Source organism: Danio aesculapii, chromosome 3 (genome assembly GCF_903798145.1).
Source record: "Danio aesculapii chromosome 3, fDanAes4.1, whole genome shotgun sequence".
Taxonomy (NCBI): Eukaryota; Metazoa; Chordata; class Actinopteri; order Cypriniformes; family Danionidae; genus Danio; species Danio aesculapii.
The window spans coordinates 56,542,955-56,560,739 of record NC_079437.1 but is presented as its reverse complement, the minus strand read 5'-3'; the positions used below and the strand labels follow the sequence as shown (position 1 = coordinate 56,560,739).

Genomic DNA, 17,785 nt, shown 5'->3' with positions numbered 1-17,785 from the left:
GTGCTTAATAATTGTATTTTCATACTTCGTTAATAATTTATTTTTCATTGCTAAATGAAGTATTGCATTATTTACAAACCATTTGTATTTAAGAGTAGTTGGAGCTTTTTACGATTATTCAGAATGAGTTAGTAAATGATTAATAAACTATTGAAATCAACATTTATATATCGTATTATTCAGGCATATATTAATAGTTACTATGTATGTTAATAAATGCTTTATTAACTCAACTTCATCCATTTTTGTGACCTAATCTAAAGTGAGGACTATTTATGCTTTATAAACCCCTTATAAATGACAATTAAAGGCTCGGTATCAAACGAACAATAATCTTTGCAATCTTATCTAAAACGTAAAATTAAAACAATAAAGAGAAAAGTAAAAAATAAAGTTTAAACATTGCTGAATAACAGGAGTGTCAAAAATACGACATAAAATTGGATAAAACAATAGCAATATAGTAATTTAACAATATAATAGGATGCAATGTTTAAACTGTACAGTAATTTTATTTTAGATCAAGTTGCAAAGATTCAGTTTCATTTGTGTATTTTCATACGGATAGAAATGCCAAAAGAAAAAAGTCGTTTATTTAATTTTTTCCTAGAATTTAACTGAGCCTTCAATTGTCATTTATAAGGGATTTATAAGGCATAAATAGCCTTCACTTTAGATTAGGTCACAAAACTGGATGAAGTTGAGTTAAATAAGTTAATGAAGTTGAATAAAAATTATAAAATGTTAATTTGAATAGTTTATTAATCATTTACTAACTCATTCTGAATGATCTTTTAAAAAACACCAACTATGCTTAAATATCTGCTTGGTAAATAATACAATACTTAATTTAATAATGAAAACTGAATCATTAACAAAGTATGAAAACACAATTATTAAGCACATTATAAGGCTGCATTACACTGCAGATCTTGATGGTCAATTGCGATTTTGTGACTGTATCCGATCTTTTTGATGACCCGCTTACATCATCTTTTAAAAGTGACTCGTATCCGATTGTCTGCATTTACACAGCACACGGCAAAGGCGCAATGACCAGAAAAAAAGAGCGGGCGCTGACTAACAGCTGATAAATAAAAAGCACTCTTTTCTCAATTCCTGTATGTAATCAGTTCGCAGCTTTTGACAAGCTGTTTTAGTATAGTTTATGACAGTAAGGTTCTCATTTGTCCGTCTTCTTTTGATATATAGGCTTTTTTAACCTTTAGCATTCTTAATGTCATGTCCATGGCGGGATTTATGCACGTGATGTATGCGCTAGTTTTATATTAGTTTATCAGAATCAGAATCAGAAAGAGCTTTATTGCCAGGTATGTTCACACATACGAGGAATTTGTTTTGGTGAGAGCTTCTACAGTGCAACAGAATTACAGAGACAGGACAAAAAACAGATAATAAATATATTTAAAAAAAATAGTGAGTGCAAATATTCAAATTGACAAGTGTATGTACTTGTTTATTACTATATACAACGTTATGTGTGCAGCTGTTATGTGCAAATTGGCATGTAAAGTGTGTTGTTAAAGTGTATAGCAAGTAGTGATGTTGGTTCCACAATTATTATCATCAAGTGTTCATGAGATGGATTGCCTGAGGGAAGAAACTGTTTCTGTGTCAGGCTGTTCTGGTGCGCAGTGCTCTGTAGCGTCGACCAGAAGGTAAAAGTTCAAAGAGGCAGTGTGCTGGGTGTGAGGGGTCCAGAGTGATTTTGGCAGCCCTCCTGCTCGCTCTGGATAAGTACAGTTCTTGGGGAGTAGGAAGGGTTGTACCAGTGATTCGCTCAGCAGTCCGAACTATTCGACGTAGTCTTTGGAGGTCATATTTAGTAGCTGAGCTAAACCAGACAGTTATTGATGTGCAGATGACTGATTCAATGATGAGGTGTAGAACTGTTTCAGCAGCTCCTTTGGGAGGTTAAACTTCCTCAGCTGACGAAGAAAGTACAGCCTCTGTTGAGCTTTTTTGACAATGGAGTCAATGTGAGTGTCCCACTTCAGGTCCTGAGAGATGGTGGTGCCCATATATTGGTTACGCAGGACATCGCGCTCTCTCGCTCTCGTTAACATGCTTAAATACCTGTGCTATATAACAATATAAAAGCTGTTTTAGTCCTCGTGTATGAGATTTAAGGTTTGGGACTCTGCTGAAGTCTATTCTAAAATGAAAGCGTCAGGCTTGACGTCATTCGCTATGGGTTTTAATGATGCGCGACTCGCATTGACAAGTGAAAATCCTGATCTTACACTGCAGACACGAGGGCACAGATCCGATTCATATCGGATAAATTTCCACATATGAACAAGGCCTGAATCTAATTTGAGTAAATCGGAATCCATGTGATTTGTTCCTGCTTACACGTACATGGGCCATATTCGATCTGTGCCACATGGGAGAAACAAATCGGAATTGAGTCACTTGAACAGTGCAGTGTAAATGCAGCCTTAATGTAGAGTTAATGCTTAAAACATAATGAATTCACTATTTGCTTATACTTAATAAATGGTACATAGTCATTATGACCTATAAATCAACTCAATTCTGCACTCACTGACATAATCTTGCCCAACTGGTTGTCAATTTTATTGCTTTTTATGGCTCTGACAGGATTATTGTTTTCTGTTTTGTTGATTTTTAACATTTTCATGTTATAACTGGACTACCTGCCGAGAAACTTCTTGCTGACAGCTGAGCTTCATAAAGAATGGCTGATATTCAATCCAATATAATTTTATTTAGATAACTCAGCCAGTTCACCTAAATATAATAAGTTCACTTAACTTTTTAACTACTATACACAATAAAAACTCACCGGTATCAGAGTAAAGTAAAATCCTTTTATTTAATTAATTTAAACTGTTGTGTTTTACAGAGCATGTTTTACATTCGTTTAATGTTACAAGTTGGCAAACAAGTAGTACCAGAGTTTGTGGAATGTGTGTAAATTAAAAATGACAGAAAAAGTCGAACTGATTAAAATCCCATTATGTACATAGACATCACACACCCAGATTCAAATCACCAATATGCAAATAAGCAAATTATCGCTTTACAAAATATAATCCGTCTCATTATTATAATTACTTATCCACAAGTCATACAATTCATCCTTATTCCAGATTTTCAACTTTTGGGGTTTGCAAATATTTGTCGTGGTGATAACGACAACACAGATGATGTAAATTATGTCAATGAACAAAAAAAACAAGAAACAGATTTTGTCCAAGCGGCCAACAAAGGCTTCGTTGCTGATCGCCTCTTGTTTCTTTAGGTCCACCCTTTCCAGAAACTGCACAATTTTTTGGATGGAAGCCATCTCTGTTTCACTGGGGGTTTTCATCGCAATCGCACCAGCATCTGCTAATGGTAAGCATATGCTTGAACACAATATTGAGTCTGTGTAAGTGTATTCACTTTTTTGTTAGCATTATTTAGTATTCTCTTACCTTCATCTTGATCCAGGTGGGCATTTTGTCTTTTCATTTTCTTTGAACATGTAGAATTTAGGGTGCTGTCAGTAGTCGTCAGATGTGTCAGCACTATAGACAACACCATGCTCAGCACCAGATTAACCAGACAGAAGCAGAAGTGATAATCTTTAAATCAAAAACCAGATTACGATTTAGTACACATTTATGTGAAGCAATTGTTGTCCAACCACAGGAGTACCTCAGGTTTCAGTGCTGGGGCCTCTACTCAACATATGTGTCTATAGGAGGGTGTACACGGTGCAGTTTTTGCTGTTGTACGAGCTTGTGTGTAATTTTTGCCCATTGGGAGAATTTGATTGGAAATCATTGATGCTTGCATGGTCGTTGGCTTGTATCGTGTGAGAGGAACTTACGAGCCGAGTGGCTCACAAGGACTAGATAATTTATAAAATTAAATTAATAATTTAAAAAAGTTTGGTAGCTGTTGGCTTGAATTTGTGAGGTGTGTGCGGTTGCACAAGTTGACCTGTCAGTCTACCTGAACTTGACCAATCAGGCGAACAAACTAACAGAACAGTGAGCGAGTGAGGTATTATGTATGATGTGTCATACATGATAGAGTCATCAGCCATGAATGAACACCTTTAGCTCTTGAAGGGTCACTGACCCAATCTTAAATTTTTTTAAGTGCAATTGTAGCCTTGCGGACTTGATGCCCGTGCACACCGAGACGTTTTTTGCTCGCGTTTTCCGTCAACGTTTAACGCCTCAAGACTAGATAAAGGGCGTCAATGTGATCGTGCACACCAACGCGCAAAACGCCAGGCGTAAAAGCATCATTTTAAAAAGAAACGCCTCATGCTCGTTCTCCACCAATCAGGTTGGCACTTTTGTTCACGTGCACGGAGCTGCTGAAGTTACAGTAAACAGCACTTGGAGGCGCTCGAGCGCAAAACTGTCAATGCGAGCGCATATTCAAGAAGATGACCAGAGGCGATATGATCGTGGAGCAGCTTATTGCGTTGGTGAACAATAATCACTTCTTCATCGCTAGAGCTGGAACTGCAACTTGAACCATCGATAACAACAAGCGTGTTAACTTTGTCGTCTTCTGTGTTACAAGCGGGTGTCAGAAGCTTAAAGTTGTGTAGCGCCATCTAACGTCAAGGAGTGATTTTGCATACTCTTCTGCTCGACGCCTGTGAAAATCGCTTGGGTTTGAATCCGGGAAAAACGTTTTGAAAAACTCTGACGATAAACGCAAACGAAAAGCGTCCCGGTGTGTACGAGCCTTTAGGGTGTACTCACACTAGGCACTTGTCTTTATCTTAAATTGTGCTCAGGCGCGATTGGCCCTCTTCCCCTCTTCCTGCACTCACATTTCATTTTTTGCCTTCCGAGCCTGAGCACGCTTAAGTCATTGATGATGCAGCTGTTCAGTTTAAGAGAAGTGCTCTCGCTCAGTACAATGGAGATTGCATTAGCTATATTGTTTTGTATTATTTTAAGCCGTTTGATATGCAGTGACACACAGTCGTATCTTTTGCTGAACAGATCCACCACTGTTGATGCTCATAAATGTTCATGAAAGTCATTGTGCTGCACGTATTAGGAGGTTTGCTGAAGGTGCAGCTGTCGTGCAGAGAAGGGTTTGTATCTTTAATAAACTATGACAGTTGCATCCATTGAAAAGTAAGAATGTTTCATAAATACATATGAAACAGTCCCTTAAAAGTGACGTTGGGTCTTCAGTTTCGTGCTCAGGCACGCTTTTTACTCACACTACAAGTGGACCGCACCAAATCCCAACCGAACTGCGCTCTGGCACACCTCTTCCAGCCAGGCCAGAGCCGGCCAACTGAACCGTGCCTGAGCCTGATTTGGAGCACTCACACTTGTCAAACAAACCGGTAAATGGGAGTTAAACCCAGTGCCTGGGTACAGTTCAGATAGCCTAATGTGAGTACACCCTTAGAGTGGCTTCTGTGTGCCACTTAAGTCCATGAAACCATAGGGTGAATAATAAGAATTCACAATGGTGCTTGTAAGGTCCTGTTTTTGGCTGCTATGCCACCTCAGGGTAGCCTTCAGATGAACCCACACTGAAAGCTTCGAGGAGACTTCTAACAAGTCAGTCAAAGCAGCATTGAATCATGAAAATGAGGACTCAAATAACAACCACAAAAGTTTAGTGTACCAATTGAGATTGGGCTGTGCAGAGTTTAAAAGGCCATGAAACAACCTCCTCGTCTTAGCAGGGTGTTTTCACAACTCTATAGTTTGAAAAAAGTCAGGAAAGTGGGTGAGTCCAGCTTTGTTTGGCTGGGAGTGGTGAAAGAGGGAAGGGTTTGCATGAAAAGGAGAGTTTCTGTAGCGGCAACACAGACGCAGTCATCGCATCAGTAATCGAATTATTAGCCTTAATCTGAATAAAACAATAATATGATTAAGCTGTTTACATGAGTTGCTTTTTAATTGTTCCTTTCATGATCTCGTTTTACATGTTACAGCACATAATACGATTAATGTCATTGCATCACCGGGGTATTCACATTTCCTCTGAAGTTTCATGTAATTTCCGGTGTTTCATTCTTAATTTGTCGACTTTAACTGCAGTTTGGCACTTTCACTTTCATTCAGGAACATTTCATGCATGCCCCCTATGGAAAACAAGATATTGCATACGAGGAAGTGCTGGAAGAGTGTTGTTTTAATGGAAAATTTGATACCGCATGCCGTATGGGAATAAAAAACCTCTATAATATTGTAGTGATATTAACGTACTGTACACTTAGTAATCATTTTGACTAAGGTCTGTCTTTAAAAACTGAAAGAGTACTGCTGACGATACTAACTTTGCCATCTGAATAAATATAAACAAAGAACACTGATCGCTCAGTTACCAAATCAATAGAGACATGACAATCAACACCAACTGGAATCGCGTCTTTTTTTTTTAAAGAAAATGAGTGGCAAATTTACAGATGCAAAAAGCTCTCAGATAAAAAAAATGTTCCTTACAAACATGTTTTTGTCACGTGTTTGCAGACTACTGTAATCCACACATGTCTACATGAGATCTGTGCTCTCATCATGGGGAAATGGAAACGAAACCTTCGTTGCGGCACAGTTATTAACACAACACTGATGACCCATGCCTCCGAACAATTCTTCTTCTTCCCCTTGTTTTAATTTAGGTTAGCAACACAACGTGATGTCTCTCTGAACACTGTAACATGTAAAAACGAAGTTATCATGCATATTAATGAAGTTGCACCTCATTCACAATAGAATGCGCTGATTGGTTCAAACCAAGTCTTTCTCATGAGTTAATGCTGAAAACTCAAAGACGTCACGTTGTACCCACCGGTACAGACATCCAGTCTCCATGCTAGATTTTACACAAGGATCTCATGGGCGTGACGTAGCTTCAAAATGTCTTTTCAAACCGGAAGAATTTTCGAATTTGCTCAAAATAACGTAAAAACAACACTTTTTGGTGAAATATAAGTGTCCTAATAGTGTTTTTAGCAATGTGGCACATATATATGACTGTCAACATTTCAAAAAATGTGTTTTGGTGTTTCGCGACTCCTTAACTTTAATTAAAAACTTCTGATCCAGCTAAACAAGGTTTTAATGAGTGCTAGAAACCTTCAGGAATGATGTTGCATTGTCTGTAAACCCTACAGACAAACTCCAAAAGCATGTCATCACAGAACACATTTGAAATGTGTATATTGTTTGAATAATACACAAGCATTGCTGGTTGCAACTTATCTTATAGCAATTTAAAATATGTTCAACACAGCTATACTTGCGGTACATGAAGGTAACCCATTTACCAAATTCAATTACTCACAGCAACTGTGAGAGGTGTGCATGTGGCCTGTTACTTGTTCATTTTTTTTTACTTACGGAGGAGAGGGCTGCATGCCCCACCACTGGACAGACGATCATTAAGGATGAGGAGAAACATGGTGAAACTCAGAACCAAGGTGACCTTAAAGTTGTTGCGTTCTCCTCCTGTAATGGCCAGAGAAAAGCTCACCAGGTCTGCCAGCATTATTAGTATACTGGGAAGGATCAGGGTCACAACAGCACTGAAAGGATTGATGGATAAAGTGACCTGTTAACAGATCAGGAGAAAGAATATCTTAATTTAGCTTTTACTCTACAAACACCGATAGATATCTAACAATATTAATTGTACTGAATTTGTAAATAATGTTTTGTTGTACAATTTGAATAAAAGGCAGTGTATAAGAAACTTCTAGGGTTAAAAAACCCAGTTAGGATTCCTTGCAGCACCTTTTCTAGGCATCCTAAGGCTGCCACCAGCTGTTGGGGCACCAATAAGTTACTTAAGGAGAGTAAAATTATTACCCTCTTTTCATAGGAGAACAATAAACTTAAAATTTCTCAAGAGTGATTTTAAAGGGGACATAAATAATTCTAAAATTTTACTTTTAAGTAACCCTATGATTCAACAAGCATGCTCTGGCCGTGAACCAGTGGTTTTGGTATAGGAGGTGGGTGCTCTGATGAGGATGCTAAACTCCAGCATCTGAAACGCAGAGATGAGTGTAGGCTTCAAGTGGTTGTTGTCACGCTGCTGTAGACATAACTGTCAATCAAGCAGGTAACGTACACTCACTGGCCACTTTGTTAGGTACACCTGTCCAACTGCTCGTTAAATCATTTTTCTAATCAGCCAATCACATGGCAGCAACTCAATGCATTTAGGCATTTAGACATGGTCAAGACGATCTGCTGCAGTTTAAACTGAGCATCAGAATGGGGAAGAAAGGTGATTTAAATGACTTTGAATGTGCCATGGTTGTCGGTGCCAGAAAGGCTGGTCTAAGTATTTCAGAAACTGCTTATCATCTGGGAATTTCACGCACAACCATCTCTAGGGTTTACAGAGAATGGTCTGAAAAAGAAAATATTCAGTGAGCGGCAGTTCTGTGGGCGCAAATGCCTTGTTGATGCCAGAGGTCAGAGGAGAATGGCCAGACTGGTTTGAGCTGATTGAAAGGCAACAGTAACTCAAATAACTACTAATTACAACATAGGTATGCATCTCTGAATGCACAACTCGTCGAACCTTGAGGCGGATGGGCTACAGCAGCAGAGGACCACACTGGGTGCCACTCCTGTCAGCGAAAACAGAAAACTGAGGCTACAATTCACACAGGCTCACCAAAATTGAACAATAGAAGACTGAAAAAACGTTGCCTGGTCTGAAGAGTCTCAATTTCTCTAGCGACATTCGGATGGTAGGATCAGAAATTGGCATCAACAACATAAAAGCATGGATCCATTCTGCCTTGTATTAAAGGTTCAGGCTGGTGGTGGTGTTGTAATGGTGTGGAGGATATTTTCTTGGCCCACTTTGGGCCCATTAGTACCAATTGAGCATCCTACAGCCTACCTGAGTATTGCTGACTATGTACATCCCTTCATGACCAGTGTACCCATCTTCTGATGGCTGCTTCCAGCAGGATAACACGCCATGTCATAAAGCGTGAATCATCTCAGATTGGTTTCTTGAACATGACAATGAGTTCACTGTACTCAAATGGCCTCCACAGTCACCAGAGCTCAATCCAATAGGGCACCTTTGGTATGTGATGGAACTTGAGATTCACATCATGGATGTGCAGCCAACAAATCTGCAGCAACTGCATGATGCTATCATGTCAAAATGGACCAAAATCTATAAGGAATATTTCCAGAACCTTGTTGAAAAAGAGGGTCCAACCCTGTACCAGTAAGGTGTACCTAATAAAGTGGCAATTTCTCTTCATTCAAATCATTGGAAGTTTATTTAGTAAAGACATTTTTTCAATTGGCCACAAATAGCAGGTTAATTTAAAAATTGCAGGGGGTTGCATGAACACAGTGTTTGCATTAGTGGATCGTGGGAACCACTGTCTTAAACTAATCCTGACATATAATCTAGAAGAAATAAGGGGCTCAAAGTCATAGTTACCGAGACAAATCGGAGGTACTGAAAATCTGGATCTGAAGTTATTGCCACTTTCAAAGCATTCCATTCACCACTCTGTGTACTTCCGGACATAGATATGTTATCTGAATGTTGAAGTATAAGCCCAAAACCTAAATCCACACATACAAGAATATTTAGCGTTTTATTTAGTTTGTTTTATTCTTTAAATATCTTTCCAGGAAAGATATGACAAGGAAGAACATCTCCTGATAAGAAAAATTATATAGGAAATCGATTAACCAATGAATTGATTAGGATAAATCGATTAGGTCAACTTACTGCTTTTATTCCATCCATTGATGGCCACAGGACAGTCCCCTGTCACAAAGGGGTAAGTGAAAAGGTTGATATCACAGCTCACTGCTATGAACAAGATAACAGCATGGTCCACAGTTCCTTCCTTGTTCACTAGTACATCTTCTGTCTGTGGCTTCATGGTTACATCTATCCTGATTGTATTAAAAGAGAACACAACATTGCTTAGCTTAGACCATAGATATTTCCATTAGATGTCGCCTACCCTGTTGTTGTCGAATGGAAGGAATGCGTCAATAGAGCCGCCATTTTAGTACAGGGTAGCGCTCCTTTGAAATAAATGCGGGACCAAGCTGCAGTGGAGGACTGTGGCCATCCAGAGCCAGAGATATACACATATACACATATATTTATGATTGGGAGTTTTCCCAGTGGTCAATATGCAATTATTTTTTAAATTACAAAAATTATAATTTTACATCACTTTTCTACATTGATGGATCAGTGACTGCACCAACATTCCTGACAAAAAGCTTGTGTTTGTTTGCATGGAAATGTACTATCCACCCTCCCTGTTAAATTTGATCTTATCTGTGTCCTGAAACACTCCTCCTCTCCTGCTTTCACTTCTCATTCTAACAAAGGTAGTGATTCGTTTGTGAATGAATCTCCGTTATGAGCGACTCGTTCACTTAGCTGACATTAATACAAGTTTCTAGCACCGCAGCATCTCGTTGTCATATTTCTTTTGCACTGTTTGCTGATTTTATTCAACAAAACTAGCATAAGTTTTTAGTGCAAGTTGGTGCTACGTTGCCTTATGGTGAATGCAGTAAGTGACTGTATTATCATCAATAACGTGACCTGTTTAGCACAAAAGTTCATAACATACAAAAACGTAAAAAAGTCTATCTTACCTATGAAATGTTCAGCCTTTGTGCTTTGTTTTCTTTGTTTGCTCGTTACTACACCCGTAGACAGCGCTAAAGTCCAGCATCTTCACGTAGTAACACTGTCTTGACTCGTACGGTTGAATGACATTTGTCCTGGGAGCACTGTACAAATATGGTGGCACTATTGACGCATGCTCAGGGTCCGTATGTGATATCTAGTGTATATATCTATGAGCTTAGACTATTAAACTGAACTGAAACAGTTTTTAAGGGTGCTTTCTGACGTTATAGTACGGTACATTTAGCTAGTGTCTTCTAAACTCGGGTGCGCACCCGTGAACCGTAGTGAAAGTCCGCCTGAAAGAGGTGGTCTGGGGTACGGTTCATGCGAACTCTGGTACAGTTCACTTCTGGTATGAATGCAATAGTACCAAATAACGGAAGTGAATCGCCAACTGTGCATAACGTTCATTCGTGTGTGTGTGTGTGTGTCACGTATTGTACCTTGGTGACAAGCGGGACTGAGCCAGGGCAAACACAGTGATAATGTCTGCGTGTCTCCTCCAAAACAGCTTCTGCAGACACTGTGTGATGTTCTGAACGTTTATAATATTTTTGCGGCAGATTGATGTGAGTCACTTTCTGTTTGTCCAAAACTAAAAGATTCAGCAAAAGCAAATCGATCGCGATGTGCGGAAATCTTTCCATTTTGGCACTTTGCTTTCATAACTGTCACCTAGCAACAGCCATAAACAAAACAGCCGCTCGATGACGCAAGTGTACCGGGGTTCAGAAAGAAAAAAGACAGCGTGAATACAGACCAACCAAGAAGGTGGCAAGGGGGGACAATCGAACTTGGGTAGGGTCCAGTCAATTGAACCAAATGTGAAAGCACCCTTATAAACTAGAATTACACCACATTCTACCATTACTCTACTGCCTGTTTGATATGCTAAATATGTCCCACAAACTGAAATGTTTTTAAGACCTTTTATCCTTTTGCTGTTTATCCATCTAAAGCAGTTTTGACACAATCTAGCACATCTAGTGCTATAGAAATAAAGGTGACTTGACTTGGATGTGTTGGACTTGCCAGACCAAACAATAAAATTGGGCACGTATGGCCCTTTTCCACTGAGTGGTACGGTACGGTTCGGTACGCTTTTATGGCCATTTCCTCTGTCAAAAGGTACCAAAAAATGAACCGTAACATACCACTTTTTGGGTACCCTTTCCAGAGGGTACAAAAAGGCGGAACTAGACACACATGTTTACAGAGAAATGTCACTAGTGATTGCAACAAGCCAGAAGAATGAAAACAAAGGAAGCGCCATTTTTAAATACACAGCCGAGACAATACACTGCAATAATATATACATATAATAACGAGCCATGGTCGACCCGAGCTCAAACCTTGTCGTTGTCTTGATGAACAGCCACAAAGCCAAGAAGAAGAGCAAAATCTACCCTGTGTCCTGTTGTTGTTTACGAGGCCATCTAAAAGCGTGAGTGGTTACCCTTTCTCTAGAGATTTGCAAGGGCTCACTGTGCATCTGTATTTGAAATAACGAACTTGTGCTGATGATAGTAATGTTACATGTGCTGGTGATGAATAAAGATGAGAGGTTTGTACTGACTGCATGTTTCAAATTGTTTATGAACCCAAATAAGGCCTAAATGTATAGTTGTTGTTGTTTTATTGTAATTGGTAACATTTCAGAGATCGTCAGGCTCTGTGTGTTCATATATGTTTTATTTTATTGATTTTTTATTAAATCGCAGACATTACAGTAGGCTATTTCACATTATCATTGATCTGCCGCTATAATCAAATATTGTTCATACAAAGGGTACCATTGGTAGCGTTTGGCAGTGGAGACACAAGCCTGATAAAGGTGACCCGTACTGAACCATATCATACTGTACTGCACAACTCAGTGGAAACGAGGCAATACCGTCAGAAGAGGAGCATCTAAATCTAGCACTGCTTCCAAAATTAACAATCTCAATTTAAAGGTTGATCTTTCGAAGGACACATTCGATTACATCATCGTGGCACAAGCGGTCTCAATTGGAAGGTTTTTACAGAAGCAGCCTCAGAATGCATATTTAGTTTCTTAGGTAATATAGGATAATACCAATGGTTGCTTCAAGACCTAGAATATGCCAAGATACATTCCACGCTGATGATGGTGGTGTTTTGAAAGAATGTTCTGAGTTTACTTACGCATTGTCCAAAACAAGCCCAGGAGTCCAGATTTTGTCAACCGGCAACATAACTGCTGACATATTAGATGTATTTTTACCCCATCCTAGTTCAGGATCTGTCCACCGCTAATGGGAAAAGAAAATATACTGACCAAAACATTTTGATTATAGTAAAATCAATCATCATTTTCAACATCTGTTAGAAAATCAGGAATGGTTTTTATTCACAAAGGGTTTTTTTACATGAAAAATATGTGTTCTTACCATGTATACTGTGACTCGGCAGCTCATTTGCATTTCCTTTGTATCCTAAACATGGTGGCAATGTAAAAAATATTGCATTGTTATGAAATTATAATTTACCTCGAAATTAAAGACAAAACTGGAAGTGAAATGTCATAAAGAACAAAAGTGAACAATTCTCAAAGATTAGAGTTCACGTAATACCAGTCATACACAAGTTGTACACAGCAGACTTTAAATTAGGTCACATTTCATTAAAGACAATATAGTTACAATACATGATAATACAGTTGCGATCATGAATATGCAAAGGCTACTGACTGCAATGTAATTATTTACAGCGTACTTTCAATGGCTAACAATAATATTTCATATAGATTTTTCGTTTTTCCAAGCATGAAAAAAACAATGATGCTTACAAAAGACAGTGTCTCATACTTCATTGAAGTGATGTTTACAGTGACAGAAGAGCTGCTCCCCTGTGGTGCACTCTTCATTTTTTTAGCAATGATCAAATTTGCCAAACACCGACTGTCACATGAAGCTGCCAAAGCTGTAAGATCACATAAACACAACTTTTTCAGATTTCATATGATTAATAAATTAAAAGCGATGTACTGTAGGAGAAACGGTTTACCAACTGATACTGAAAAGAGGAGCAACAACGAGATCCTTTGTTGAAGAACCATTTTACTCCCTAAAAACAAGAAGGCAAAAATCTTGTATTAAGTTTATTGTGCCTAAACATTTAAGAAACTGATCATCTTTACCTGTTCTTGTGAATGAATGTTGGGTTCTCCAGAAGCTTCACCATCTGTCACCATTTGTAGTTTATCTCAACAAGCATCAGTTGGCTTTTTGAAGGCTTGAAGCTCTTTGAACGCTACGTCATATTTACGCTTGGACAAACACAAAACAGAGCCAGCTAATATTCAAATTCATCACAGCTTTTGTGTAAATATAAGATTATGAGATTATGATGGGCTTCACCGCACAAATGAAAGCAGTTTGCAGTGAAGTGTCAACAACCTTCAGGCCTTCATTTGCCTCACAATCAAACAACATGTCAGTCTTTTAGCAGACAAATAAAGGAAAAACAAGCAGAACAGTCAATTCTTATCTGCAACTCTTTGTTTCCCTGATGATTTAGAGATGCCTATTGCCAGTAAATGCAATAATGGACTTAGACTAATAAAAGCTGGACAGAGCACAATGGTTAGTCAACATCAGGGGTCAAGAGCAATCGCGATCGGATCCGCGCCAAATCAATCGGTCGAGATCGTCTGAATGAGGTGGTCTCGGCTCGATTGAAACAAATTCTGGAGCGGATCGATTGTAGTGAGAAAGCAAAATGATCCGAGCCCGGCTATATCACACTGTATCATGGATATGTAATAGACATACTGTATATATGGCTATATGAAGAGAGAATTATGAGTAGGGCGTCGATAGGGATGTCATTCCTACTGGTAAACGTGCGTTTCATATTAAAGGACACCTATGGTAAAAAATCTACTTTTCAAGCTGTTTGGACAGACATATGTGTAGGTATAGTGTATAGACCGTCATATTGGGGTGATAAAAGCACACCCAGTCCTTTTTTTTTTCAATTTAACAACATAAAAACGGTGGACCAATTGGAGCGGTTTTCAGATCGACCGCAACTTGACATAGGAGTGCGCTCTCCCCGCCCACCAATATTAATTGACAGGCGCGCATTACCATATCCTCAGTTTGTTGTTTCACGTCCGCCATTTTCAGCATGTGAGTCAAAGCGATGTCACTAAAGGAACACCCTTGCTCTATTTTTAGATGTAAGGCTCATTGGGCTCAACACAAGATCAACATTCACCACATGATCGCTCTCATTGGAATTATTGTTTGTAACTTAGTTTGTTTGTAGGTAGGTTTGCAAACATGTGTACTTTTCATAGCGTCTTCCTTAAACTTCAGCCGTTTGCATTTCTCGCGGTCACAGAAGCTCCCTGTGATCTTAACTAGGTGCAGCTGGAAAGTGCAAGCACGTTGCCTCACGTCTGTGTCCTCCATTGGAAATAAAATAACGACCTTGCCTGCAGGTTGCACACCAGAAACGCCGCTTGGCGCCACGCAGCACCATGCATTTCAGAATTCTAAACATAGGTTTCTATCAGGGTACACACAACGGCGCTTCAAGTCGGCGGCTGTCCGTGGCGCCCAGCCACGATTTAGAACACTTCATATTTCTGCCGCGCCACAGAGCGCCATCTCAATAGTTTCATTTTTAATAGCATCCGAATGTGCGTGTCTGAGTGTGCCGTGTTGCGGCTCTAGTGCCTAATTCAGTGTGTGTGGTTATTAGTCTCGGTGTACAAGCTCAGCACTTTAAACTAGCACACAGTTGGCTGTAAAACTGTACAACGACACAACTGATTTTGTACTCTCTGCTTGGTCTGTGTCCGAGTCGTACATGTACGGCTGAATGCTGATCCTCTCACTCATGTTGCGTCTCTCTGTCTGCCTGTCTGTTGCTAAACACAGAGCGGGGGAGCTCTTGGCTCCGCCCCCTTGTTACGTTAGGCGGGAAGTCGAAACTAATTTTCATGTGAAGCAACACACCCCTAAAACGGCTGCCTGAATTGTGTTTTGAACTGAACCTAAACTGGCACACTCAGAAGAACCATAATATTAATATGAACTCTTTAAAAAAGGGTAAACCATGTGCCCTTTAAATTCAAAAGTGAAAGCATGCTGAACTATTAATGAGAGCTGCTTATCCGTTAGGAACATCGACCGAACTGTAGTCTAGCCAAGGGCTCTGTATGAGAGTCTTACCTCTGATTTATATTTGGTATGAGTGTGGAGGGATATATATGAGTGTGTCATCATTCAAAATTAAAGCACAGCTTTCCGATTATAATGTCTTATTGCTCATTGCCATAAATTAAAATAAAGACGCATGACAGCTGAGTGGGACTCCTTGAAACTCTGACCAATAAAAGGAGAGTTTACTCGTGACTTGTTTTCGCTCTTTTGGTTCGTTTAGAAACTGTGCTGTGTGAAAGCGAACCGCACCAAGAACAAAGAGCAACAATGTAACAATTTTAATCCCTGTTTCGTAACAAATGAATTGATTTACAGGTGTAAAAGCACCCTAATACTTAAAGGTGATGATACACGAGGCAACTTTTAGAGCATAAAAGTATTATTTAATTTAATAAAGTACAACATTATTCACAGTCAATTAAATAGTGCTAATGTTGTTTTGAAGTCATATTTACATGTGATTTTAGACCCTTTATTCAAATTAGCGTAGTAAATAATATAGGGAACGTTAAATGAAGGAATGTGTGAATATAAATCAACTTAACCTCAATCTTTTGATCATATCACCCGCCACTTTGGGTACATTTAAGGATTATTTATCAAGACACAAGAGTTTCCAGGCCTGAAATCAATTTTTATAATAATATAAATTTTTACTCCTAATTATGGCCTAATATTTTTTACTGAGTTGTATACTGATCTAGTACTGTTATCTTGTCTCCTTTGTGTTGGTAACACAGTTGGGTGTCTACTTGATCAGCTACATGGGCTTTCAGTTTTCCCAGCTTCCTCATGCTACTTTAGCTGTATAGACCTTAATAGTGGAAGTACATTTTGGTGGTTTTGCAAAAAATATTTCTTAATGTAATGTGTTTTTATATAGCGCATTTATCATGTATGACATTTTTACAGAACCCCTCTAACACCACCAGGCTGGTCTACCAGCTTAACCGCTTGGGCAGGTTTTTTGTACTATTTACTTCAGCAGATGAGATTCTTAAGGCTCTTATATTCTTAAAAAGCTTAAAGGGTAAACAATTTAGGAAAAATAGTCACCTCTATAACTGCTCTTGAAACCGCCAACTACAACTCCTTGTCGTAGATGCTTTTTCTCTTTACCTCTTTCAGAACGAAATGTTCCTAAATTTCGCTCTGAATTTCTCCTCTGCATTCCTAGCTCTGATCAATGATACATTGTTTCAGTATCTGTGCGTCCGTTTTCATACATACTCATGATCACGTCTTCATATAGCAACAGATGTGTGTACTGTGGAGTAAAATCTGCATTCAGACATCTTCCTCTATAGGTTAGAGTACTACAATTTGGCAGAGCAACTTAAATGATGCATTCCCACCACCTGCTGGATAGGAGTGTTGCAATCAAACCACAGAGCGAGTTTCTATTTAAGGGTGCATTAATGGCACCTACTGATTTAAGCTAATAATAAATAAGATTATTTATTAAATAAGAAATAATTTTATACATAAATGAATAAATGGTAGGCGACGCAGTGGCTTAGTAGGTAGTGCGCCTCACAGCAAGAAGGACACTGGTTCAAGCCTCGGCTGAGTCAGTTGGAGTTTGCATGTTCTCCCCGTGTTCACGTGGGTGTCCCCACAGTCCAAAGACATGTGGTACAGGTGAATTGGGTATGCTAAAATTGATCGTAGTGTACGAGTGTGTATGGGAGTTTCCCAGCGATGGGTTGCAGCTAGAAGGGCATCCATTGTGTAAAACATGCTGGATAAGTTGGCGGTTCTTTTCGCTGTGGTGACCCCAGATTAATAAAGGGACTAAGCCGAAAAGAAAATGAATGAATGAAAACCCTAACCAGCAGGCACCAGATTGGACTTGAGGATTAAGGCAGATGCAGGACTCTGGGACTGTACTGGAGCAGATATACACTTGGGACTGG

At 39.1% G+C, this 17,785-nt stretch overlaps 1 protein-coding gene across 2 annotated transcripts; it reads right to left on the bottom strand.

Annotated features, from left to right (window-relative positions):
- Positions 1-2,835: 2,835 nt before the first annotated feature.
- LOC130221695 (5-hydroxytryptamine receptor 3A-like) lies at positions 2,836-13,920 on the bottom strand. Of its 2 annotated transcripts, none has more exons than XM_056454273.1 (10): positions 13,835-13,920; positions 13,702-13,761; positions 13,484-13,617; positions 13,086-13,130; positions 12,841-12,947; positions 9,745-9,914; positions 9,448-9,575; positions 7,368-7,578; positions 3,465-3,614; positions 2,836-3,378 (listed from the first exon to the last, which is right to left on the bottom strand). In XM_056454273.1, exons 2-10 carry the CDS (start codon positions 13,751-13,753, stop codon positions 3,068-3,070), a joined length of 1,308 nt encoding a protein of 435 aa, XP_056310248.1. In that variant the 5' UTR covers positions 13,754-13,761; positions 13,835-13,920; the 3' UTR covers positions 2,836-3,067. The 2 variants fall into 2 exon arrangements, with proteins under 2 accessions (XP_056310248.1, XP_056310249.1); XM_056454274.1 differs by having other exon boundaries at positions 2,836-3,375.
- Positions 13,921-17,785: the final 3,865 nt, after the last annotated feature.